This window comes from Tenrec ecaudatus, chromosome 4, assembly GCF_050624435.1.
Source record: "Tenrec ecaudatus isolate mTenEca1 chromosome 4, mTenEca1.hap1, whole genome shotgun sequence".
In the NCBI taxonomy this organism is placed as follows: Eukaryota; Metazoa; Chordata; class Mammalia; order Afrosoricida; family Tenrecidae; genus Tenrec; species Tenrec ecaudatus.
The window spans coordinates 158,906,524-158,932,807 of NC_134533.1; the positions used below are offsets into that span (position 1 = coordinate 158,906,524).

The following is a 26,284-nucleotide window of genomic DNA, read 5'->3' on the forward strand; positions in this document are numbered from 1 at the left end:
TCTACCCTCCCAGTATCGCCACTCACATCCCTGGTTCTGAAGGCATCATCAGCCCTGGATTCCCTATGTTTCCAGTTCCTATCTGTACCAGTGTACATCCTCTGTAGCCAGACTTGCAAGGCAGAATTCAGATCATGACAACAGTGTGTGTGTGTTGGGGGGGAGGAGGGGAAAGGGGAGGAAGCATTTAAGAACTAGAGCAAAGTTGTATTTTTCCTCGGTGCTACATTACACCTTGATTGGCTTGTCTCTGTTGGGGGGGAGGAGGGGAAAGGGGAGGAAGCATTTAAGAACGAGAGGAAAGTTGTATTTTTCCTTGGTGCTACATCACACCTTGATTGGCTTGTCTCCTCCCGCCCCCTCCTATTTTATTAATCATCTATGCATGTCTTTATCAAGTGTAAGCATCTTTTAGTGACATTCAGAATTTTTGTTAATTATACTGATTCCAATCAGTACCTAATCTTCATTCCTGAAGACATAACACATAATACATGAGTTAAGGGTTAAAAAGCATCTCTCTATTCCAGCTGTTCAAGCTGAGAGAACAGTTCCAAGGACAAGGACAATGTGGTAAATGTATATAGCTGGATGACTAATAGAGGGCTTCAAAAGTTCATGGAAAATATGGGATTAGAAAACAATGCAAGTTTTGCACAAAAATTTGAAGCCCCTCTGTATATTCAGCATACACAGTGGTGCCGAACATCAGGGTATATAGATATACAGATATCTGGACAGCATTCTCTAAATGAGATCACTGGTGTCATACAGCATTATCTAAAGCTAATATTCCAATTAACAAGATTAACCATCTCCAACCAGTTTGATTATCTTATGAAACGGAAAAAACTTCCTTAAGTACTGGATGAGTCTCCTACATCTGCCAAACAAGATACTAAAAGCAACCATTGGTCAATTTGTGAGATCTATAGTAAAATGAAACAAAATTAGCTTATATTAATAAGTTAATTACATTAAATACAAGAGATTATAAATAGCTTACATTTTAAAATTGTACTTGGTATATGAAATACAGAAGACCACTGTTTTCTGATCTTTCATTCTATGTCCTGAGTAGAAGTTATAGTCAAACAGAAGTAGAACAAATGGATAGACTGTTCCACAAATAAGATGACTATTGACAATGGCAGTGGAAAACTTATGTGTACAATGTTAATTCCAATGCCTTCTTGGAATATGAACTCTGTCTCAAAAGTCACACCAGAAAACTTTTAAAAACCTTTTCATTATGAAAGCAGCAATCAGCTTAAGACACCAAGAAGTTCCTGGTCAAGAGAAAACAGTATTTTGCAAACGTTCCTTCAAAAATTCATCAACAGTCTAGGGATACTATTAGCATAAAAAGAAGCTATCAAAGATATCAAAAAGAAAGGATTCACATTATGTTTTATCAACAATATGTGAAACACCAAAGTTCAATTTGCAAATGTAACTAAGATTTTTTTACCCTTCTGATGTATCAACCAAGCTAAAATTTGTTAAGTCTCAGCAAAAAATTCCAATTTACTTATGCATGGCTGCCAATAAAACTAAGCAGGTACCTTATTTAAAGGGCCAGTGGTAAACATGTCATTAGTTGATAATTCAAATCAGACTCAATCTCATATATTAATTTTGTGGCAGAGGAAGTTTATATTATATGGTTAAACTTATTAAGTATGACTACAGTGTTTTGCTTATGGTTTATGGAAGCAGTCTTTTAAAAAACTTCTTTCATGGCTGGATTTAAGAACTTATTATTAGAAATTTACCTAAGATTTTTATTTACTAAAAATTACCTACTAGATATGTTACTAAAAAAGCCATTAAAAGGGTTGAGAAATTCCTAGACATATCAAAAGTGAGAAAAATGGGGTTAACATAACTCAAATGGATCAAACAGGTAACATCATACATCTATAGATAAAGTCAACCAAGATGTCTAATTAACTTAGACTTATAAACTTGGAGATGCATCTTTCTTAGAAATTTGCTTGGAGGGGGGAGCAGGAAGGGAGGGTAAAAAAGAGGACTTGATGCAAAGGGCTTAAGTGGAGAGCAAATGCTTTGAGAATGATTGGGGCAGGGAATGTATGGATGTGCTTTATACAATTGATGTATGTATATGTATGGATTGTGATAATAGTTGTATGAGCCCCTAATAAAATGTTTTAAAATTTTTCTTAAAGCAAATAATTGAAATTTTAATTTAAATCGAGAACTTGGCTCTGTCCATTGCTGTTGAGCTAATCGCCAAAATCATAGGGATTCTAAGACAGAGAAGAACTGTTCTCTAGGGTTTTTCCAAAACTAATCTTTATGAAAGGAGACTGCAATATCTTTCTCCCACATAGCAGCTTGCTAGGTCAAACACCCATCAACTTTTCAGTTGGCAGCTGAGCACTTAACTAGCACACACATACACATCTAATTTTGTTAATGTTTAATTAGTCTAACTTTAATTTGTTCCAGATATTACAGAAGTAATGAAATCGCAGTTCATCAACACTGATCACCATGTCAAACAGTTTTTAAAAAATCATGCAAGTTCCAAATTGTTGTTATTTATCAGTGTTGCACAAATGGCAATAACTCCCTCTGTGGGGCAATGGATTGATCAGGTTTGGGTGTGATGGAGTGGTGGTGGGGCGGGAGATGGGACTAAAAAAGCACATATTTAACATTTTAGTCTAGATTATGAGCTATGGTACAAATGTTTTTAATTATTGGGGCGTATTCTTTTTTCCAAAAAGGGGGTGATAGGCAAACTAAGTATAGGAACCTATGCATACATTATATCTGGGTAATATCCACTAAGTACATCTCTAGCTTCTTTAACATGGTGTAGGGAAGTCTGTCTTCTACAAGGAGTCAGAGATTTCCATATCACTCATATTCCCTGAATTGCTTATCTCTTTGCCATTTGTGTACAAAAATTGGCCAGAATATTCAGTATGCTAAAAAAATTCCCCCCCTGCATATTTGTCTCCCTGTTTGGGAAGTTAACAGTTATTGCCATACTACATGAAGTCAATACCAATACTATATACATGAAAACAAATCATTTGAAAATCCTGTAGGTAGAGCTCTATTCTGTCCTTTAGTGTCACTATGAATTGGAATCAACTTAATAGCAATAGCTTTGGTTTTTTAATGTTTTAAATATAGTAAAAACCAAAGCACCAAACAATTTATAACTCTGGAAATGGAAAAATTTGATACTGAGTACACAGACGTAAGTTCCAGAACAACGCTTTCTTCCTATGCCAGAGGAGCAACACAGCCCTAAAAATACATATATACTTGTCAATATAAGATAGGAGGCTTTTACTCACATTTACATCTGTATGATGAATTAAAACACAAAGAGCTGGAAGAATCTGAGGAGAAAAAAAATACATTGTATTCTCATCACACACATACACCCCCCCCCCAAAAAAAACAGACTTGAAGAATCTGAGTAGGAAAAAAAAAATTAAAAATATGCACATTGTATTCTCATCTCATCTCTCTCTCTCTCTCTTTCACATACCTCCCCCCCCCCTTGCCCTGACCCAGAACAGAACTTGCTTACCTCCTGAATGGTTTCCATTGGGGGTGGTGGGTCTTTGTGGCGACATAAGTTGACCATAACCCAAGTAACATTTCTTAAGAATGTTATAGGAATAGATGGACTTATGAAGGAAAGTAAAGGTTTCACAACTCCAAGGCTTATGACATAATCTCTACACTGGGGCCCATCACCTGTAAGGAAAAACTGTGTTAGTAAAATACACTGTAATTACATAATTCAGAAAACAATGTACAAGATGATATATATTTTTATAGTATAATTAGATAAGACAATTTAGTATTATTAAAAGTGAAAAAAGGGCTATAATAATGTTAACATTTTCAAATTAAGAAGTTAAAACGTTTTCAAATCAAGAAAAGCAATAAGGTGTGCTAAGGTATTTTTTCCACACATTACTCTTCCCTTCAGGTTCATAAGTTACTCACTCATAAACTTAGGAAGCTTAGGGTCCTTTAACATACCATATATACTTGAGTACAGCTGACCTGAATATCAGCCGAGGCACCTAATTTTACTACAGAAACTGCATTAAAAATGTGCTGAAAAACTCGGCTTATACACAAGTACATACAGTACCTTTTCAGCAGAAAACTTTTGCTTTTATCATCTCTCCAATTTTCTTATAGTGAGAATGTCAAAATACTACTCCAAATACTATTCTAATTATTTGTAGACTTTATTGACCATCCAATTTCAGATCATCAAAGAGTATCAACTAACCAAAGACTATTGCTAGTTGTAATTAAATCAATTCCAATTCATGGTGACCAATGTGTATCATGTAAAACTGCTTCAGACTTTTCAGGGCTGTTAAATTTTTAGGCAGCAGACTGACAGGCCTGCATGCCTCTGTAGCACCTCTTGGTGGGCTGGAACTACCAACCTTTTAATTAATAAAGAGCACTAATTGTTTGTGCCACTGAGACCAATTCAGACCTAATGAAGCAGAAAACTCTTGAGGGTCCAGGCTTGTTTTAACAAGACTGCCAGATTAATTCTAGTTTCAGAACAATTGCATTACACTGTATCATCAGATTTAATTTTTCTATCTAGAACATCACTGCATAATATTTGGAGGAAAAAAGACTGTTTTTGCATTGAAGTATTTCAATCAATTTGAGGCTGTCATTGGGAATAAAAAAACAAAGATGAAAGTGCAGCTTTGTTATAAACGTAAAATTTGGTATAGAAACATATGAGAGTAGGACACTATTAGGTTGATTTAGGGAATCCTAAGAGCCCTGAGGGGAATTACTGAAACCCAAATGAAGGCTGAGCATAATAGTGGGACAAGAGCAAAGTAAAAGGAAATAGAGGAAAGAACTAAGAGGCAAAGGGCATTTATAAAGGTCTAAATATAGGCATGTACACATGTAAATATATTAATGTAGGATGATGGGGAAATAGCTCAATGTGCATATTTACAGGTGTAGTATTAAGGACATTGGCTCCACTCAAGTACTCCTTCAATGCAAGAACATTTTGTTCTATTAAACTGGCATTCCACAATGCTCACCTTCCTGACATGATCCCTGAAGACAAACCGGGTATATAAGCAAATGTGAAAAAGCTGATGGTGCCCAGCTTTCAAAAGCTATACAGTGTCTGGGGTCTTAAAGGCTTGAAGGCAAACAAGCGACCATCTAGCTCAGAAGCAACAAAGCCAACATGGAAGCAGCACACCAGACTGTGTGATAACAAGGTGCTGAAGGGATCACGTATCAGGCAACATCACAATAAAAAATCCTATCATTGTGAATGAGGGGGGCTGTGGAGTGGGGACCTAAAGCCCATCTGTAGGCAACTGGACATCTCCTTACAGAAGGGTTGCGGGGAGGAGACCAGTCAGTCAGGGTGCAGTATAGCACTGATGCAACATACAACTTTCCTCTAGTTTTGAAACACTCCCCCCACCCCCCTTCATGATCCCAATCTACCTTACAAATCTGGCTAGACCAGAGGATGTACACTGGTACAGATAGGAATTGTAAACACAGGGAATCCACGACAAATGATCCCTCCAGGACCAGTGCTGGGGGTGGCGATACCAGGAGGGTGGAGGGAAGGTGGGGTAGAAAGGGGTTACCAATTACAAGGATCTACAGATAACCTCCTCTCTTGGGGATGGACAAGAGAAAAGTGGGTGAAGGGAGACATTGGACAGTGTAAGACATGACAAAGTAATTATAATTTATAAATTATCAAGGGCCCGTGAGGGAGAGGAACGGGAGGGAGGGGAAAAATGAGGAGCTGATACCAAGGGCTGAAGAAAGAGGCAACTGTTTTGAGGATGATGAGGGCAAATTTATAAATGTGCTTGACACCATGGATGTATGTATGGCATGTAATGAGTTGTATGAGCCACCAATAAAATGATTTTTTAAAAAAGATTAAAGACTAAAGCTTTCAATATGGATTACAACTCAATGTAAATTTTTAAAAAGTCCTCCCAACAAATGGACCAAAAAGCAATACTGCAAAGCCTGAGGTTGTGAAGGATTTCATTGTATGGGATTTACAATCAATGGCCATGCAATCATGTGTCAAGAAATCAAATATATAATACATTGGGCTTATATGTTTCAAAAACACTTCTTTAAAGTGTTAAAATGCAAAGACCCTTCTTTGAGGATTAAGGCGTATCTGACCCAAGACATATTTTCTATCATCTCATATGAATGTGAAAACTAGACATAGAATAAGACCAAAGAATTGATGTATTTGAAATATAGTGTTGCCGAGGAAAACAAAGTACCACGGGCTGCAGAATGAACAAATCTGTCTTGGAAGAAGTACAACCATAATGCTTTTTAGAAACGAGGATGGTAAGACTTCATTTCATACTTTGAATATGTTATCAGGAGCGACCAGTCCCTGAAAGACATCTTGCTTGATCAAGCAGAATGGCTGAAATTATTTGTGAAGATAGTACAGAACTTGGCAGTGTCTTATTCTGTGTATACAGGGTCCTTATAAAGTTGAAACAGACTGTGACAACAACTAACAACAAAATCTGCAAGAAGCAACAGTAAATTATTGGTTAGTGTTTTCTGGCCTCTTTTAAATTCTTACTTTCTTTGATGGAGAGTGCTGAAAAATAATATGGACCTCAGTGCAGAGAGGAGAAACAGAAGGGATCTAAATCATATACATATTTTTCAAACAGAATTTTCTTACAACTAGAAGTACAGAAAATTTATAGAATCTTATAAAAGTTAGTATTGAGCAGGGCAAATTGTTTTAGATTCCTAATAGTCATATTATTTATAGTTGTTGGGATAGTTTAAGTTTCATACGAACCTATAATATTTCCCAATGCCCACACTGCTTGCTCACAAACATTTTGATGAGGTGAATGAAGAAGTCTCAGAAAAAGTGGTACAGCATCTGAAGAAGGGTAAAAAAAAAAAGGGGGGGTGTTATCATTTAAGGTTGAAAATACTAATTCCTTTATATTCTAAACCCAAAATAAATTTTGTTTGTTGAAACCATAAACCAAAAATATATCCCAATTATCGATAGATTTTCATTAGAATAACAAGAGGAAAAATTCTGTCTAGCACATTACTTACTCTTAATTAAAATAATATTTTTTAACATATAGACAAGTGTATTGGCAAAATTTCATTCACAGTTAAATCTGGATTTAGTATTGGTTTTAAAAACAATTCCTCATTGTGTAGCAAAGGACCTAATTTGACTGCAATGTGATCTTTGTCTTTGTTTAAGAAGAAATAACTCTTGGAATAATTGGGGTATCTTAGCCTGGGGCTTCTAGTTCACACCAGAGAATTTGTGCAGGAAGTAGGGGCTGGTCAAACCACAAAAGACTAACTGGAGAGGCTAATGTCAATTAGTCTCAGCAAGGAGTGAGTGAGTCTACCATGCAAGACAGGCCTGTCAGAGTCCTGAACACAAGAGGTTCAGAGATCTTCATGGTTAGCAAGAATATCTGCTCTCAGGAGGCTAGCACAACCTTGGGACATTAAAGCTCTGTGTTGGGAACCTTCCCAGAACTTGCCCTAAACATCACTTCATCTGCATCCTTTTTAGCTATAATAAATCTGTAGCCTTAAGTATGATATGCTCTCCCTGAGTTCTGAGTCCTTTTAAGCTCAAAGGGGCAGTAGGAACCACAGGTAATCAAGTAAGGGTGTGATGTAAACTCTTGAGTCTCCAAATGGTATATTGAAGGGCTAGTGCTAAATCAGTCAGTAGGTAAGGTTAGGGTGTTACGTGTTATGCGTTATGTGTACTCCCCTCAACTTGTGGCTGGTGTCTGGTTACCGGACAATCTGAAGAATGGTTTCTTTTAACCTAAGAGCTCTGACCTACCCCTGGGTGTCTAGGGGTCAGAGAGAGAGTATCTCAGATGCACCTACTCATGAGCATGCAAAAGCGGAGGTGAGGGCTAGATCCATGCTGTGCTTTGCCACACACACAAAATGGTGTTTTCTTCAAAACTGACAACAACAACAAAAAGTTCCACTGTTGCAGTAACTTGCAAATGCAGAAGTTTAAAGTAACATAAGTGAGCCAATAAAATAGGTCTGTGATTGCTGGGCCACATCGTCTGAATCATAAATTCAATTGGATGGGAGACAAAAAAATATGTCTTTATCTGAAAAGAATGAATAAATGGTACTGAATACATGAGTCTTTTATTTTCTTCTAACATTACTCTGAGAAATGCTCTCTGATATATATGCAGATAAACCATACTTATTTGACTTATCCATTATTTTTGGCATATTCAAATAGACTCAATGTGTTAATTTTCAAATTTTTTCATCTTTAAAAGACACACACACGCACAAAAGATACATAAAACAGAAATGGAAATGAATGAGTGCGATTCAGAGATTGTGGTGAAGCCATAAAACTTACATTAACAATAAAACATATTTTAAAAAGCCAAAGTAACAACAAAAAACCCTGTAAACTTCAACTAAACCATCTTTCCTAGGACTTAAGGATATTATCTTTACTAAGAACTGGGCAGCTAATTTCTAAGACTGTTGCTTTGAGTCAGAATCAAATAAATCAATGGTATAGCAGGTTTGGGTTTAAGTAACACGACAACAGAAGTGTCTATGTACGTTATACTAAAATTTCAACAAACTTAAGGCAGAAGTGGGGGGAGGCAACAAACAAACTTAAGATACATAAATAGTCTCCAAGTTAAGACTTTTCTTACGAGTTTTGATGACTCTCTTGATAGTTGGTTTTGACCTTAGTAGAATACCTCATTTTTCAGTTTTCATAAATCAGTAGTATTGTATCTCTGAACTGCATTTTGTGGCATCAGTATTGTAACAATGAAGTTAGAGTTTAGCAGCTGTAAGGTATGTATGCTATTAGAACTGAGAACTGCACTAATTTGTATCACAACTCCCTATACCACGGGTGCGTGATGTCCATCTCTCTGGTCTTATAAAAAGGCGATGAAATCATCACTACCAGCTACCATCACATGCTTCACCAAAGAGAAGTTCTAGCCATCACATTAGGGGTGAGTTAACTAAATGTTTGACCAAATATAGCAGGCTAATTTTTAAGTTCATATGGCACATAAATGTTATAAATAAACTGCCTTTGGCAGAAAAAAGGTTCCCCACCCTTAGCCTACACCAATACCTACACAGACTTTTGTAGATCAGGCTTGCTATACTAGTCATTGCCTGCTATATGACAGTGTTTTGATCACTAAATAATAATAAAACATTTGAGAGTGATTATATAATAGGCAAAATATGCATTCCAACACAGTGCATAGTACATATTACCAATGTTAGTATGTACAAACAACAACAACATATGGATGGTAGTAAGCAGTTAATCTTAATACTAGTATGTCTCAACTGGGGATACCTGTACATGAAGACATACCCGGATTATCAGTTTAAGTAATTATTTTCCACTTACATCTTTTGAAACATAAAAGAAATGCAATCCTATTACAATGAAAATGACATAAATGGTCACACCATTCTTCCAACGGAACTATGTAATTTATAAAAAAAGGTTGCTCTAAAATGTATCATAGAAATCTCATTAAGAAAGTCTAAGAGACACAAACCTGAGTAAACAGAGAATAAAAGTTAGGGAGCCCAAAGGTGGACTCTGAATAAAAATCAAAATTGATCTGACTTTCAAAATTACTCCCCAACCTTAGGTTTCACTGGAGGTTAAAAACAATTACAAGAAAATAGTGAAAGTAATGAACAACCAGCCTTTACATTATCCCTGCCCCCAGGTAAAAGAACATGATATCTCAGAGCACCTAGCTCTATCTGCTAATTAAAACACTCAGATCATATATTTCATGGTTTTCATCTAAGGAAATGCGATCGGCTAGCAAATGCAAGGAAACTGAAGACTTAAACAAACAAAAAAAAAATTAACATAGAAACTCATGGTTTAATGTGTACCAATAATATGATGTGGCTTATGCTTAACCACTAAAATTCAATATGTATTCCCAGAAGTACTATTTTTCTCCACAATACACTGCTTTTCACAATAAACATAAATCACTGATGCAAAAAGATAAAAAAATCACTGATGTATGCATGTCAATGGGGAAAATGTTTATTTCTACTGTTTTACAAATAAAATATTATTACAATAATTTAAACTACTATAATTAGGAAATATTCTCAGAACTCTAAAAAAGGAATTGAATGAATTTTCCAAAATAGGAAATGTCAGTCACTTGCAGTGACATATTGAAGCTGGCCTATTTCAACTACCTTACTGGGAAGCTATCCTCATAATCAAACCTGTATTTTTTTTAAGGGCACCATGCTTGGAAAAGCAGAGAGGGTCAGCAAAAAAGAGGAGTACTGGAAACAAGAGGGGATGGATGTACAAATTGCAATGATGGGCTTAAACCTAACAATTATGAGGATGGTGTTTCATTTCATTGTACATAGGGTCGCTATGACTTGAAACTAATTAGAAGGCACCCGACAACAACATATTTTAAGAGAATTCACTACTTACTTTTCACAGACTTCTTTTTTAAAAAAAAATCACAATTTTGTCTATCATAATCAACTTACTGGACTGTACTACTGCTTGAGTTTGTTCAGAGGTTCCAGATGCAATGTTTGTCAAGGCCCATGCAGCTTCAAACTGTAAAGATGGACTACAAAGCACAAATAATTTTAACAGTAAGAATTTCTTACACTGTCCCAAATGTCTAACAATCATTTTACCTCTCTAGCTTTCTGAAGACATTAAACATTTTGTTTCAAATCATATCCATTCATCATTTTAACTTTTTCCCTTTAATGACAATTTAAAACAGCTTTAGTATAAAAAAGTAAATCTCAAATGCTGATTTTCTATAACTAATAAGATAACTGTATATTACTCACCAGTTTTCCAAAGTTTTCGACAATTTTCAAAATTTATAAATAAAGTTAAACATAACTGTCCCAATTTCCTCTTTGACCTTTACTTTTATATCTCTTGGCTTTACCATAGCTTGCGTTCTTTTTATATTTGATTTTCTCCAAGTACTAGAAAACCCTGTCTTTTGCAAAAGACACATTGTAAAATATTATTATTTTTAAGTAATATACTTACTTGTCATCTCTTTCAAGACAATGGACTAAAATAGGCAATATTCCAGATTTTATTAGGTCATCAATTGGTGGATTTCTATCACTGGACAAAAGCTTCCTGTAAAGACATAGGATATTTTGTACCCACTCAGTGACTCTTTGGGAGAAATACCTGAAAATCAGTGTCTGTCTAAAAATTAGTCAAGAAATCACTACATCAGTTACATGGAATGGTAGTTAAGAGTCAGAATTGTCAATAAACAGACCTGAACTATTAATTGGCGTTTTTCCCCTTCCTTTTTCATGTCTATCTATGTAAAATAGGTTAAGATAAACAATCCCAAGGAGAAAACAATGGGGCTGACAGTTCTGGGGGGCCATGGGAGCGCGGGAGGTTTGGGAAAGGAAGGGGGTGCCAGGAAAGCCAGGGATAAGGTAATAACAAGTGATCTAAAATCGATGGCAAGGAGAGTGTAGAATGCCTGGTAGGGTTTGATCAAACGCAATGTTGCCAAGAGGAATTACTGAAAGCCGAATGAAGGTCAATCCTAACAGTGGGACAAAAGGAAAGTAAAAGGAAACAGCTAAGAAGTAGGAGACAAAGACATTTATAGAGGTATAATTATAGAGGTGTAAATACAGGCACGTACTTATGCAAATATATTTACAAATAATGATTGGGACATAGATTTATGTTATATGTTATGTGTTAAGTACTAAGTTAGCAGACGGACAGACATTGGGCTTCTACTCAAGTACTCCCTCAACGCAAGGACACTGTTCTAATAACCTGGCATTCCGTGATGCTCACCTTCCCAACAGGATAGCTGAAGACAAAATGGGTGCAGAGCTAATGTGGTGAAGAAAGCTGATAATGCTCAGCTATTAAAAGATATAGCATCTGGGGTCTTATAAGCTTACAGATAAACAAGCGGCCCGCTAGCTGGGAAGCAACAAAGCCCACTAGCTGGGAAGCAACAAAACCCACTTAGAAGAAGCACACCAGTCTGTGTGATCATGAGGTGCCAACAGGATCGGGTATCAGAAGACCCAAAACAAACAATCTATCATGCGAACGAGGGGGGGGGGCAGAGTGGAGACCCAAAGCCCATCTGTAGACAATTGGACATCCTCTCACAAAGGGCCACAAGAAAGGGATGCGCCAGCAGGGGTGCAGTATAGCACCTTCTCAACCTTCCTAATGCTGCAACCCTTTAACACAGTTCCTCATGTGGTGGTGACCCACAACCATAAAATTATTTTCGTTGTTACTTCCTAACTCTAATTTTGCTACTGTTGTGAATCTCCATGTAACTATCTGATATGAGGATGTATTTTCATTGTTACAAATAGAACATAATTAAAGCATAGTGGTTAATCACAAAACAATATATAATTATATATTGTGAAATATTTCTAATTACAAATAAATGAAATTTTGTCTTGAAGCATGGTGTTACATGGGTAACAGTATTCACGCCGGGTACTTGTTAGTGGGGTATCTGCATGTGGGCGGACCTGCCTGGAGATGGATATAGGAGCAGTGTCTTAGGTGACCCCTGTAAAAGGGTCGTTCGACCCCCCCAAAGGGGTCGTGACCAACAGGTTGGGAACCGCTGCTCTAGTTCTTTAATGCCTCCTTCCCCCCACTATCAAGATCCCAGTTCTATCTTACAAATTCAAGCGTGTACACTGGTACAGACAAGAGCTCTCGACACATGGAATCCAGGACAGATAAACCCCTCAGACATTAATGGGAGTAGCGATACCATGACGGTAGGGGGAAGGTGGGAGGGAGAAAGGGGCAACAGATCACAATGATCAATGTATAACCCCCTCCACCCAGGATGAAGAGCAATAGAAACATGGATGAAGGGAGACAGCGGATAGTGTAAGATACGAAATAATAATTTAGGGGGCGGAAAACAGAAAAGTGGGTGAAGGGAGAACATTGGACAGTATATGACAAAATAATAATAATTTACAAATTATCAAAGGGCTCATGAGGGAGGGGCAGTGGGGAGGGAGGGGAAAAATGAGGAGCTGATAGCAAGGGTTTAAGTAGAAAGTAAATGTTTTGCGAATGATGGCAACAGATGTACAAATGTGCTTGACAGATGTACAAATGTATGGATTATGGTAAGAGTTGTGCTAGCCCCCAATAAAATGATTAAATAAAAAAATTATAATTTATTAAGGGTTCTTGTGGATGGAGGGGTAGGGGAGGGAGGAAAAAAATGAGGAGCTGATACCAAGGGCTCAAGCAGAAAGAAAATGTTATTGTTGTAAGAGCTGTAAGAGTCCCCAATAAAAACAAATGTTCTAAATGTATTGCTTTTGGGCTTAAATTTTGAGTTCAGAGGGAAAAAAAAGTGCAGATTCTTTTCACATGGCATTTACCTTGTATAAGTAAGGAGCCCTAGTAGTGGAGTGGTCATATGTTGAGCTGCTCAGTGCAAGGTGACCAGTTTGAACCCACTAACCACTCCACTGGAGAAACAGGAAGCTATCTATTCCTGAAAAGAGTTAGTCTTGGAAACCCACAGGAGCAGTTCTAACTTGTCCTACAGGGTATCTATGAGTTGGAATGGACTCAAAGGAAGTTAGTTTGGTTTTTGGAGTGTAAGAAGGAAAGTAAGAAACACTGGTGGTGTTGCCAAGTGTTGGGGCTAGACCAATTACCACAAAGTTGGCAGCTTAAATCCATCAGTGCTCTGAGGTTTCTCAGCCTCGGAAACCCTAGGGGAGTTAGAATCAACTCGATGTAATGGGCTGGGTTTTTGGTTCAGTAAGAAAGGAACTAGGAAGTCATCCAAATAGTCAAACATATTCATAGTAGCTAACAATAGAGTCAAAGGACAAAAATAGGCTCAACCTCAGGGATGGGCTACTGATTTAGAAATGATAGCTAACTTTAGTGTCTGATTCTTCTTCCTACTCTGTTCAGTCAATTTACAATCACAAAAGTCAAAAGTATTCTTGCTTTAGAAACTGAAGTGACATGGAATAAGCACAGTAACACACAGAAAATACCCAAAGATGTGCTAAAATAACTGAGATGAACAATTCAAACACATTCCTGGCTGCTTGAAGTAAGAGGGCAAAAACAAAAACATTGTAGACTGCAGGTTCAAGTGAGAAGTGGTCTGTGTGTTCTAACAAAAGTTCTCCCATTCTAAGAAATTCACTGTCATGATACCTGTGCCATTTACAGTCAGTTATGTCTGTTACACAATTGCAATTCATTTATAGGCCTTCACATCTTATTCATCCCACTGAAGATGTCCTTTCTTCTACTTATACAAGTTCTTTCTTGCCTTAAACATTAATGTGCTATTGTGAGGTATGACCACTTCTGTGATTTTTTTTTACTTATATAACAAAGAAGTTATTTTGGCAGCATTGTAATTAAATAGTCTCCTTATCTCTCCTAAGTTACTTAAGGCTGAATACAGAAAAACTGGAAAATTCCAAAAACTTATGAGACTTTGTGTCTAATAACGAAATTTTATACTAATATTCACAACATAAAAATACTTACTCTTCAATTCATAAACACACAACGCAGCCAGTGTATTCTACTATGATACATCTCCCCAAACTATTCGGTCTGAAGATCTTTGCGATTCATGTTTTTGTTTTTCTTGGCTCTTTTGTTAAATATACCATGAGAACATAAGCTTCACAATATACATGAGTTAATATATAACTTGGTGTTCTACCTGGAAAGATTTGTCTATAACACTGATAGAAAGCCTGTAATTCTTGAAAATGCGTGATCAACCTGAGGATGAAAAAGTTAGCTTACCTGTGCAGGAATTGAATAATCTGACTTTTTATGAGATTATACCTGTTAATTAGTAAAAGTAGCATTTTATAATTTTTCTAGTTTATGTCATTAACCTGCCAAATCAAATTTTCCCTAGCAACTTTTACATATACGAAAGCTTTAGTATATTTATGATCTTTTTCTTTTTTAAAAATTTATTATTTCCAAAAATTTATTATACTCTAAATTAAAGGGCTTGGTGTATGGCTGTTGGCCATTAAAATTTAATTTGATTATGACATTATTTATAAGAAAGTGCTTCAAAAAGTTTGTGGGAAAATGGAGGTAAAAAAAAAAACATTTTTAGTGAGCTTTTTGAAGTTCCCTTGTACAGGAAAAACCCCAAATGAAGTCCCTGTATAACTTAAAAATGAAATATATTTAAAAAAAGGAAAGAAATCTATCCTTGATATTTAACTTACCTAGCTGCTTGAACTGCACTTAGTTGAATCCCTTGGTTATCACTTGAGGCATTCTTTAAGACAAATCAAACAATTTATGATGCAGACAACAATAATAATTGAGTTCAACAAAGATTAATGAGAGAGAGGGGAAAAAAACTTACTTGAACAATAGCTTCTAAAGAGGTATTTTGCTGGGGAGAGGGTTGTTAAAGAGAAAAAGTGTTAAAAATCATCTTGAAATTCTACATTTTCATAAACAAATTTACAGGTAATTTTATATTGCCAGAATAACACACATACCACTCTATAATCACCATCTATATCAGAGTCTTCACAGATATCTTCATGTGGTACATTCCTTCTCTTTAAAAGATGCTCATCTCTTTTATTCTTAAAAATTATAAAGAACTTTAATTAAAACATAAACACTTTCACAAAAGATAAGCAATGTGCCTACACACTGAAATAATGAGTACTTTTAAAAAGTAAAACTCAAATGCAGACAATTAAACCAAGCTATGAACTAAACACTCAAACCACACTAGTATGTACCCAAACCTTGCATTTTAAAAAAATTATGATTTAACATTTTTTAAATGAAAAAAGGTAGTGCAGAGTTTAAGGCAGGACCCAAATACATATTTACTTAAGAGTACTAAACCATTTTACACATCATCTGGGAGGTACTTTTTATCATCTAAAAGCAAAGTCAAAGCAAAAGTTGGGCAACTCTTAATAGTTCACAATTAGAGAAAAACCAGCCATGGCTCACAGAAATCATGTGCTACTTGAATTTCACTTAAAATGGTTTATGACAAATATAGTTCCAAGAATAAATGGCTTCAATACTTAGAAAGTTGATAACATTTTAAAGAATGTTCTTTTCACACATAACTAATAATCTATAAATAGCAAAAGTATTTAGTATAACTACTTCTATGATTTATATTCTAAAGATTACAGATTATAAAATCATCTGGAAACTTGTTAGTTATCTGCATTTTAGGATAATGGGAAAGCTTGCCAACTTCAACAACCTATCAAATTTAGTCAAAAATTGTCAATTCTCATGAGGAACTGATACCAAGCGTGCGTTCAAGTAGAAAGCAAATATTTTGAGAATGATGATGGCAATAAATGTACAAATGTGCTTGACACAATGGATGGATGTATGGATTGTGATGGGAGTTGTACCAGCCCCCAATAAAATGATTTTTTAATAAAAAATTTCATTTCTCAAAAGAAAATGCTAAGCATTTGAGACTATTCAGTAAATAAAATTTAATTATATTAGCTACACATTTACTTAAAAATAGATAAATTTGATGCTTTTCTGGAGAAATGTATATGTGTAAGCAGTAGTGTTCTAGGTATTACTGGAAGTACCTAATATTAATTAAACTTACTTTCCTCAATTCAACCACAACTTCATTTCGTTGTCTTCTCATAGTCTGTAAGAAATGAGGGAAAACATTTAAAAAAATCATCTCAAATCCTAGCACCTAGAGAAACTCATACTGATATTTTACTGTTAACCCCAATTTATTCCAGTTATATATGCATATATTAAATATTTTACTCATATGTAAAAATCACCCTATAACAATAATAATTTTCTATCATTTCCTTCAAATCCCTAAGTATAGAAAAGTTCACTGAAATTACCATTTCAACAAATGTCAATACTATCCTATTGGTGCTGACCCCAAACCTTATAAGCCATCCTTGAGTCATCTTTTCTCTCACATTACTAATTCAATTGGCTAGCCAATTCTGCTGGCTCAACATTGACATATAACTTAAATTCACTTTACCACTACACCAAACGAAAATTATTGCTGTTGAGCGGATTCTGCCACACAGCATCCCTATGGGACAAACAGTTCCATAGGGTTTCCATGGCTATAACTTTACAGAAGCAGCCTGTAATACCTTTCTTCTGTAGACCCGCTGCTGAGTTTGAACCATCCATCACCTATCATTTAGTAGCCTACCAGCTAATCACTATGCTACTAGATATACTGATATCGCTATAAAAATATTAAAACACATGCACGTGAAAATTCTAATGCATGACATTCTTTATATAATATTAAATAAAATCTAGCTATTCTGTGCTGTTGTGTTGATTTTCCATCGCCAGGTCATTCTCACGTGCAGCTGCTAGGTGCATAAGAACTAACACGTACCCACCACATCACCAGTTTCTTAATAACTACTATAACTTCAAAGTAATGGTATTACAGGATAGCTGCAACACCAAAATTATGGGTTTTTTTGGTGGTGCCAAAGTTACAAGTAATCTTTAGTACCACTACTGTGGTTTACTGACTACATTACTAAATTTCAAGTAGCCCTGGTGGTCTCAGGGTTAAATGTTCAAACGCTAACTGAAAGGCTGAGGGTTCAAGTTCATCAAAACCATGGAAGAATTATGTGACAATCTGTTCATATAACAATTACAGTTTTGAAAACCCTATAAAGGAGAAGTAAATTTTAGATCCTAGAGTATCCTGAATTCTACCCAAGGATTCTGTGAGAGGGAGAGGGCACAGATGCAGTTAAAATACCTTCCTTTTAAAAAAGTCAGCCAGAGATCATGTCATTCCCTTGGTTCAGTCTTCCCAAGGTTCTCCACTTTAAAAGCCCAACCTTCATGCGCATATACAATAGCTCTTGGTACATCTATGTGTTATTTTTATTACCACTGCTTATTATCTCAGATAGAAACGCTTTTCCTTCAGCATCTGTAGGACACACTCCCTCATCTCCTCTACCTTTGTGTTCAAATGTCACTCCTTAATGAGGTCCTACCTGTGAGGTTTTACCAATCCTAACCATCCGGTAACCTCTAACTGGGTACTTGATTCTTTCTCTCCGTGTCATTTATCATATTCTAATAAACGACATCCGCTTGTTTCTCCCTCTAGAATAAATACTGCACATTTTTGTTGCTAGCTGCTAATCACTACACATAACAGAAAGATTGCATAGTTCTGTGGCTTCTTCAGGATCATTAGTATGTTTCAGTCCATTGTTGCTGCTTTTTTGTCAAATCTCACAGAATTCTCTCTCATTTTCACAGACCCTCTAATTAACCAGGGTGTCCTTTTCTAGTGTTTGCTACTTCCTAAAAATAAATACATCTAAGTAAGCAAGCAACATTCTGGTTGTATTTCTTCTAAGATTGATTTGTTTATTCTTTTGGCAGAACTTTATATTCAATTCTTGGCCAACACCATACCATCACAATTCAAATGCATCAATTTCTTTTTCTGCCTGCCTTTATCAGTGGGTTATTTTGCTGTAGGCGTTACATCCTTAGCAATGTCTGACACAGAAGATGCTTATCAAAGAATTATTGAATGAAAAAAGTCAAGTATGAATATTTTAAATCAAGAGCTTGCCAAAACAGCCCCCCACCCCCTCACCGAAGTCTATACATCAAGTGATTTCTTCCAACATTGTTGATTGCTGTGGGGTTAATTCCGACTCAAAGTGACTGAATGCATAATCAAACAAAATACAGTCTGGTCTTGTATCATCCTCACAATCGTTCTGTTTTGAGATCATTTTTGCGGCCACTGTGTCAATCCATCCTCCTTGATTGTCTTTTTCTTTTTCTTACCCTCTACTAAGTATGATGTCTTTTCTTCTTCTTTTAAACAGCTCACCCACATGTCATATAATTCAATCATACAGAGTTGTATAATTGTCATCACAATCAATTCTAGAACATTTTTTCCTTATACTCATTGCTACTAATGTAATTATTATTTAATTGTGGCAAGAGTATACAGAACAAAATTCCCCAATTCTATAACTTCTATATGTATAATTCAGTACCATTGATCCTACTCTTCGTGTTGTTCACCAATTATTGATAACCTTTCCCAAACTATTCTGTCACCATTAACATAAACTCAATGCCCCCTAAGCAAAAGCTCTTCCTCCTTTCACCCATGGTAACCATCGGTCAAATTAAAAAAAATTTTCTTGATATAATATTCACATATCATAAAACTTCCATAGTTAAATAGCTTTTAAAAAGAGTTGTATATACATCATCACAATCAGTTCTATTTCCCCCTCCCCCACATTCATTGTTTGCTCCCCAGATCTCCTCACCCAGACTGGTTGCTCCTGATAACACATCCAAAGTATGTGTGACAAAGTCGTGCCATTGTGGCTCCAAAGGAACAGTCTCACTATACTTCTTTTTAAGAAAGGTTCGTCTGTTCTTCTGGCAGCAGAGGGTATTCTTAACAACCATTGTCAACACCATAATTCAAATGCATCAATTCTTCTTCAACCTTCCTTATTCATTGTTCAACTTTCACATGCACATCAGTTGATTGAAAATACCATGGCTTGGGTCTAGTGCACGTTGGCCTTCAAAGTGTTATCTTGCTCTTCAGTATTTCAAAGGGGTCTTTTTCAGCAGATTTGCTGAATACAGTCATTTGATTTCTTTTTTTTTTGGATCATTTTATTGGGGGCTCGTACAACTCTTATCACAATCCATACATCCATCTATTGTGTCAAGCACATTTGTTGCCAATATCATTCTTAAAACATGTGCTTTCTGCTTGAGCCCTTAGTATCAGCTCATTTTCCCCCTCCCTGCCTGCTCCCCTCCCTCATGAACCCTCGATAATTTATAAATCAGAATTATTTAATTAGTATTATTTTGTCATATCTTACACTGTCATTTGATTTCTTGACTGTTATTTCCATGAGCAATGATTGTGGATCCAAGCAAGACAAAATCCTTGACTACTTTGACCTTTTCTCTGTTTATTGGTTGTCCATGGGCCCAGTTGTGAGGAGTTCGGTCTTCTTTACATTGAATTGTCATCTATACAAAGGCAGAAGTCCTTGATCTTCATCAACACTAGATATTATCATTAAAGAAAACGTTTTGCCAATCTATTATCAATTTTTGCCCATTTGTAATTTTTATTTACATTTACTTTCCTGGCAATTAAGAAGGGACATCTTTATGCGTGTCTATTGACAATGTGTAAAATATATCTAGAGCTTTTCAGAACCAATGATTTTTCTTTTGCAATTTATCTTTTGTTTCTGATTTCAAATCATTCTTGCTACATTTTGGACATGTAACAACATACTGTATGAAACCTGGATATTTTAATAAGATTTACTCAGGATGTAATTTCCATAAAGAAAAACAAAGAAAATAATTTATAAGTTAATTGTACAAAGGAATGTAATGCTCTGGTTTTATTTATCCAACCTATCGTGCAATAAAAGTCCTGGTGATATCGTGGGTTATAAGTTAGGCTGCTACCCACAAGGTCAGCAGTTCAATACCACTAGCTGCTCTGAGGGAAAAAGCTGAGGCTTTCTACACCAGTAAAGATGTACAGTCTTGGAAACCCAGATGAATGTTATTTTCTGTCCTATAGGATCATTATGAGTTGGAGGTGATTCGACGGCAATGAGTTTTATCAGTTTAAAACTGGATTGTGCTAATGGTTGCACAAGTCTTTACAATTTCCTAAAAATCATCGAACTGTATCGTTTATGGGTGGATTTTGTGAAATTATTAGATTTCACACATACCATCACAATACACGTTACTATCTTGACATGTAAATTTTATCTCAATAAAATTGTTTAAATTTCACACATACCATCACAACATACACTACTATCATATGTCGATACAATTTGGAGCTTGCTGGGGAGATTTACTCATTCATTCAAACATTTATTAATTACCTATTTGCCAGCCACTAGAAATACGAAAAGAGCCCTGGTAGTTACTAGCCATTCATGGGTGAAATATGCTACAGTTTACTTCTGTATAGATTATAACCTTGGAAACTCTGTGAGGCAAATCTACTCTGTCCTAGAGAGTCACGATGAGTTAAAAATTGACCTAACGGCAATGGGTAAAAACAAAAAGATGGACCAAACTAGTACATACATGCCCTGAAGGAAGCAATACCTCTGTGACATAAACATACAATTATACTTTAAGAAAAGAATAAGCCCAAGCATTTATCAAACATTAAATGCCAAAAACCAGTCTACACATTACTTAAGTAGTTCAATAAATGTAACGTCTTACAATGTACAAAAGGGCTCTTCCAGGAGGCAATGATAAGTGTCAAACATGATTATGTAAGCTAAATCTTCAAGGCAGTCATTTGAGAGGGAAGCATATTACATAGAAACCAGCATGCATCAAGAAAGGACTATAAATGATGGCATGTGAAGGATCTTTCGAAAACTGGCAGAAGCCAGAAATGGACAAGTAGGGAAGAAGTAACATCAAGAAACCATATCAAAAGCCTTTCAGAAAAAGCTGAGTTACTGGTGATTATCGTAACAGACATTCTTGGTACGTACAAGATAATCAACCCAATTAACATTGAGAGTTAAGAACAGACTATCTACAAAGTTTGTTTCCCCATTTCTATTTCTTTCTACTTTAATTTGCACTTGTAAATTTCTCCATCACCAACTGAGGTGCTTACTTACACCTTCAACTGACTGTACATATGCTGACAAAACTGCAATGTGAAGCAGATTAACCTCACTTTACATTTATGACATTAAAAGGTAAATATTTAAATACTCAAAATGGTCAATAATTCATATCCACCAATAGGTAGAAATTTCAATCCTTGGTTTAGAAAAGTTCATTTAAGTAATAAGTTGGCTCTAATTTCCAAACTGCAGATTTATTTCCTAGGGGAGTAGGGGAGGCAGATGGATTCTGACTCAGTCATCCTATAGGTTTCTGAGGCTGTAAATTTTCCGGGAGTAGAAACATGACCTTATCTTTCTCCCTTGGAGTGGCTGGGGAATTTGAACTGCTAAGTGTATAGGTTAGCAGTCCAATGCTTAACCAACTATGCAACCTGGGTACTACCAGTAGTAGAAATAGCAGAGAAAAGATCTAATCAACACTATTGGTGATAGTCTTTCTAAACACAATCATGTTTGTATATCTCCTTAACAAGTGAAAAGACCCCAATAAATTGTTAAAACAAAAAACAAACAAAAAAAAACAAGTGAAAAGACTAGCAGAGATCAATGTTAACAGAGTAAATGGAAGTAAAGAGGCGGCAAAATAACTAACTTTGGAGCAAAAAGCCAGAAAGTTAACTAGCAATCTACTGGAATCATTTTAAGAAATAATTCTAGTCTATAGAAATTATATACTTTAAAATAATCTATATTCAAATTATAAGCATTTGAACATATTATTAGTATGAATATAATAAAAATCCTAAAAATAAAATGTGTAAATAGTTGAACTCTAGGGGATGGGATTAGTATTTCACAAACATTCACTAAGATGTATTAAATTTGCATGTTTACATGTCTATGACATTGATGTAGCCAAAGACAACACCTTGATCAGGCCTGAGGGAGAGAAGAAAGCATGCCAACTAGCTCCTGATTATAATGTTTTGGATGTTGCCAACAAAATTGTTATTATTTAAACTGAGTCCAGCTGGCTAATGATAAACAGACTATTTTTCAATACAAAATAAATAAATTACAGAGTTTATATGCCTGTTTGGAGCAGCAGAGCATCTGTGAAATAGAAGACCCTTGACCAGATGGATTGTCAGTGGCTACAACGATGAGCTCACACAGAGCAATAACTGGGATGGCTCAGGAAAGGCAGTGTTTCCTTATGTTGTACATACGGTGGCTATGATTTAAACTGACTAGACAGCACCTAACAGAAAATAAAGCTGGTGGGGTGGGGTTGGGGTGCAGGTTTCCAGAGTTGGTTCCGATCCATAGGGATTCAATGTACAACAGAACCAAACACTGCCCGGTCTAGCGCCATGCCATCCTCACTCTTGTTCCTGTGTTTGAGCTCACTGCTGCAACCGTTTGTCAATCCATCGCCTTGAGGGACTTCCTCTTTTCCGCTGTCCCTTGACTTAACCAAGCTTGATGCCCATCTCAGATAACTAGTGTTTCCTGACAATAATGGCCAAAATATGTAAGATAAAGTTCTGCCATCCTGGCCTCTAGGAAGCAATCTAGCCATACTTCTTCCAAGAACTTTTAGCAGTCCATGGGTACTTTCAATATTCTCTAGCACCACAATTCAAATTCATGGATTGTTTTTCAGTCTTTCTACTCAATTTCCAACTTTCATATGCATAAGCAACTGACAACACTAGTATATTGTGATTACCAGCCTCAACTCTATCTTTAGAAAATTATCACCTTTATAGGAGGAATGAATTCTCACAACAAAGTGAAGGAATTCAATAGAACACTAAACGATTCACCTGTTGTTTCTCCAATAGTACATCAATTTTATCTACTTGTACCTTGAATAAGTCAAAGCACAAAATTGTAAGCATTGTATAGCTATTATAGTTCTAGTATAATTGTGCTCAATGTTATTTTAACTTGCACTTTTCTTATCTCTGACTATTAATGTTGCAATGCCAAAAGGACACAGAAATCAGAGTTTAAAAAAAAATCATTTTATTGGGAGTGGTTAGCTATTATAACAATCTATTATTCAATTAGATCAAGCATAATTATACAACTGCTGCCACCATCATTTTCAAAACATTTTCTTTCTTCTTGAACTCTTTGATATCAACTCCCCTTTATCCCCTCTTCCCCACCCTACCCTCAGAAACCCTGATTGTAATATGCATATATTAATATATCATATATATGGCCATATCTTACACCATCCCATGCATCTGTTCACCCACAAGTGGTATTCCTTTCCCTTGAGCAGACATCACTGCTATCAGTTCCCCTCTCTCCCCTGGCTTTCTTCCCGTACCTTGAAGGAACCATTACTATTTCTTTTTCTATTACTATTTCTTAAGTGTTAATCTATCTTGGATTTCATGTAACGAATAAGCTTAAATATACAAATAAACATATGCAGGTCTAACCAGATTAATGAGGCAAAACTAAGACCAAAATAGTAAGAGAAAAATTAAGGAACTAGAGGACAGTAATGTCGTTCATCAGTTTATACTGTACCCTGGATATATCTATCATCCCTTCCATGTGGCCCTTCTGTGAGGGGCTGTCCAATTAGCTTACAGGTGGGTTTTTGGTTTCCATTTTGTTTAAGCTCCTTCATGTCAATTTGATTGCTTGTCTTTGAACTTCTGATACCTATTCCTGTTGACACCTCACGATCACACAGGCTGGTGTGCTTCTTCCATGTTGGCTTTGTTGCTGCCCTGTTAGATGGCCACTTTAAGACTTCAGATGATATGTCCTTTTTAAAAATTATTTTATTGGAGGCTCGCACAGCTCTTACAACAGTGGTTCTCAACTTGTGGGTCGAGACCCCTTTGGGAGTTGAAGGACCTTTTCACAGGGGTCGGCCAATTCATAATAGTAGTAAAAATACAGTTATGAAGTAGCAACAAAAATAATTTTATGGTTGTTGGGGCACCACAAGAGGAACGGTATGTATTAAAGGGTCGTGGCATTAGGAAGGTTGAGAACCACTGTCTTACAACATTCCATACATCAATTGTATCGAGGATATTTGTACAGATGTTGCCATCATCATTTTCTAAACATTTATTTTCTATTTGAGCCCTTGGTATCAGCTCCTCCAAGTTAGTTTTAGTAGCACAGATTATCATCAAACTAACAACCTGGGTGTGTCTGTTTGGGGAGAGGAGGGCATGTTTGGACTGGTGCTTGGTAGGGAAATAATGGGTTAGAAATGACTATGGATTTGCTCAGACACATATAATCTAAGGGATGAGTAATACAGCAAGGTAAACTTTTAGCATCACTTAAAGAAAGTAATTGAGGACAACATAGAAAATCTACTACAATAAACACATATTTATGTTTTATATGAACAAAAGGGAAACAAATAAAGCAAAACCATTGCAGGGGAGTCAATTCTGACTCATAGCAACTGTATAGGACACAATATTACTAACTGTCCCACAGGATTTCCAAGGATATAAATCTTTATGGAAGCAGACTGCTTCACCTCTCTTCCATGGAGTGGCTAGTGGGTTTGAACAGCTGACCCTTCAGTTAGCAGTGAGTGCTTTAACTATTGCTTCTTGAACAAAAGAAAAGTTATTCTAAAAATAAAATTTCAAAACTGCTTAAATGGCTGAAGAAAGCTTAATACATGAGAGACATTTGAAAAATTAAGAAAAAGAGATGAAATGATGCACAAAGACGAGGAAGCCAACAGAACTCAAACTTTACACCTTTTGCTGAAATAACTAGATTTCTCTCTATTTGGTGAGTTCCCAGATAAGATAAACAAGTGATTTCCCCCCCTTATTTATAAATCAGTATCAGGTTAAAATGAAATATGATTAAGGAATGCTTTCTATGTCACATGATTTAAAAGCATTCAAATTTGTGGTTTCCTTTAAAAAGTAGCACTAAAGAATTTTATAAATGAACAGTTCAAGTTCTTTCTACTATACTATACTGTATTTTCATCTTGAATCTGCTCGTTACATAACTTTTTAATCTTCAGATAAGATACTTTTCTTATCCTTTCTCCCTCAGTGCTTATTTAAAATTTTTTTTCATTTTTATTTGTAAGTAAAATCAACCTTGAAAATAAAATAACAAAAACCTGCATTAAAAGCCAAATTACTAAATTATATTACTGAAGCACTATTTTATGTTCCCAAAACTAAACATGTACCTCTACATCGAAAGCTAGTCATTTATTCATTTGACAATTTTTTTAAACATTAGGGACTCATGCAATTCTTATCACAATCCACACATACATCAATTGTGTAAAGCACATCTGTACACTCTTTGCCCTCATCATTCTCAAAGCATTTGCTCTCCACTTAAGCCCTTTGCATCAGGTCCTCATTTTTTCCCTCCCTCCCCGCTCCCCCCCTCATGAGCCCTTGATACTTTA

General features: G+C 35.9%; 1 protein-coding gene across 1 annotated transcript in view; it reads right to left on the reverse strand.

Moving 5' to 3' along the window:
• KPNA4 (karyopherin subunit alpha 4) overlaps positions 1 to 26,284 on the reverse strand; it is a 60,674-nt gene that overhangs the window by 19,744 nt on the left and 14,646 nt on the right. Inside the window, exons 2-10 of the mRNA XM_075546984.1 lie at positions 16,788 to 16,832; positions 15,682 to 15,771; positions 15,543 to 15,572; positions 15,400 to 15,452; positions 11,171 to 11,266; positions 10,642 to 10,727; positions 6,878 to 6,964; positions 3,578 to 3,747; positions 3,339 to 3,383 (exon numbers count right to left, since the gene is read on the reverse strand). Coding sequence (XP_075403099.1) covers positions 3,339 to 3,383; positions 3,578 to 3,747; positions 6,878 to 6,964; positions 10,642 to 10,727; positions 11,171 to 11,266; positions 15,400 to 15,452; positions 15,543 to 15,572; positions 15,682 to 15,771; positions 16,788 to 16,832 — 702 coding nt within the window. The remainder of the gene's footprint in view (positions 1 to 3,338; positions 3,384 to 3,577; positions 3,748 to 6,877; positions 6,965 to 10,641; positions 10,728 to 11,170; positions 11,267 to 15,399; positions 15,453 to 15,542; positions 15,573 to 15,681; positions 15,772 to 16,787; positions 16,833 to 26,284) is intronic.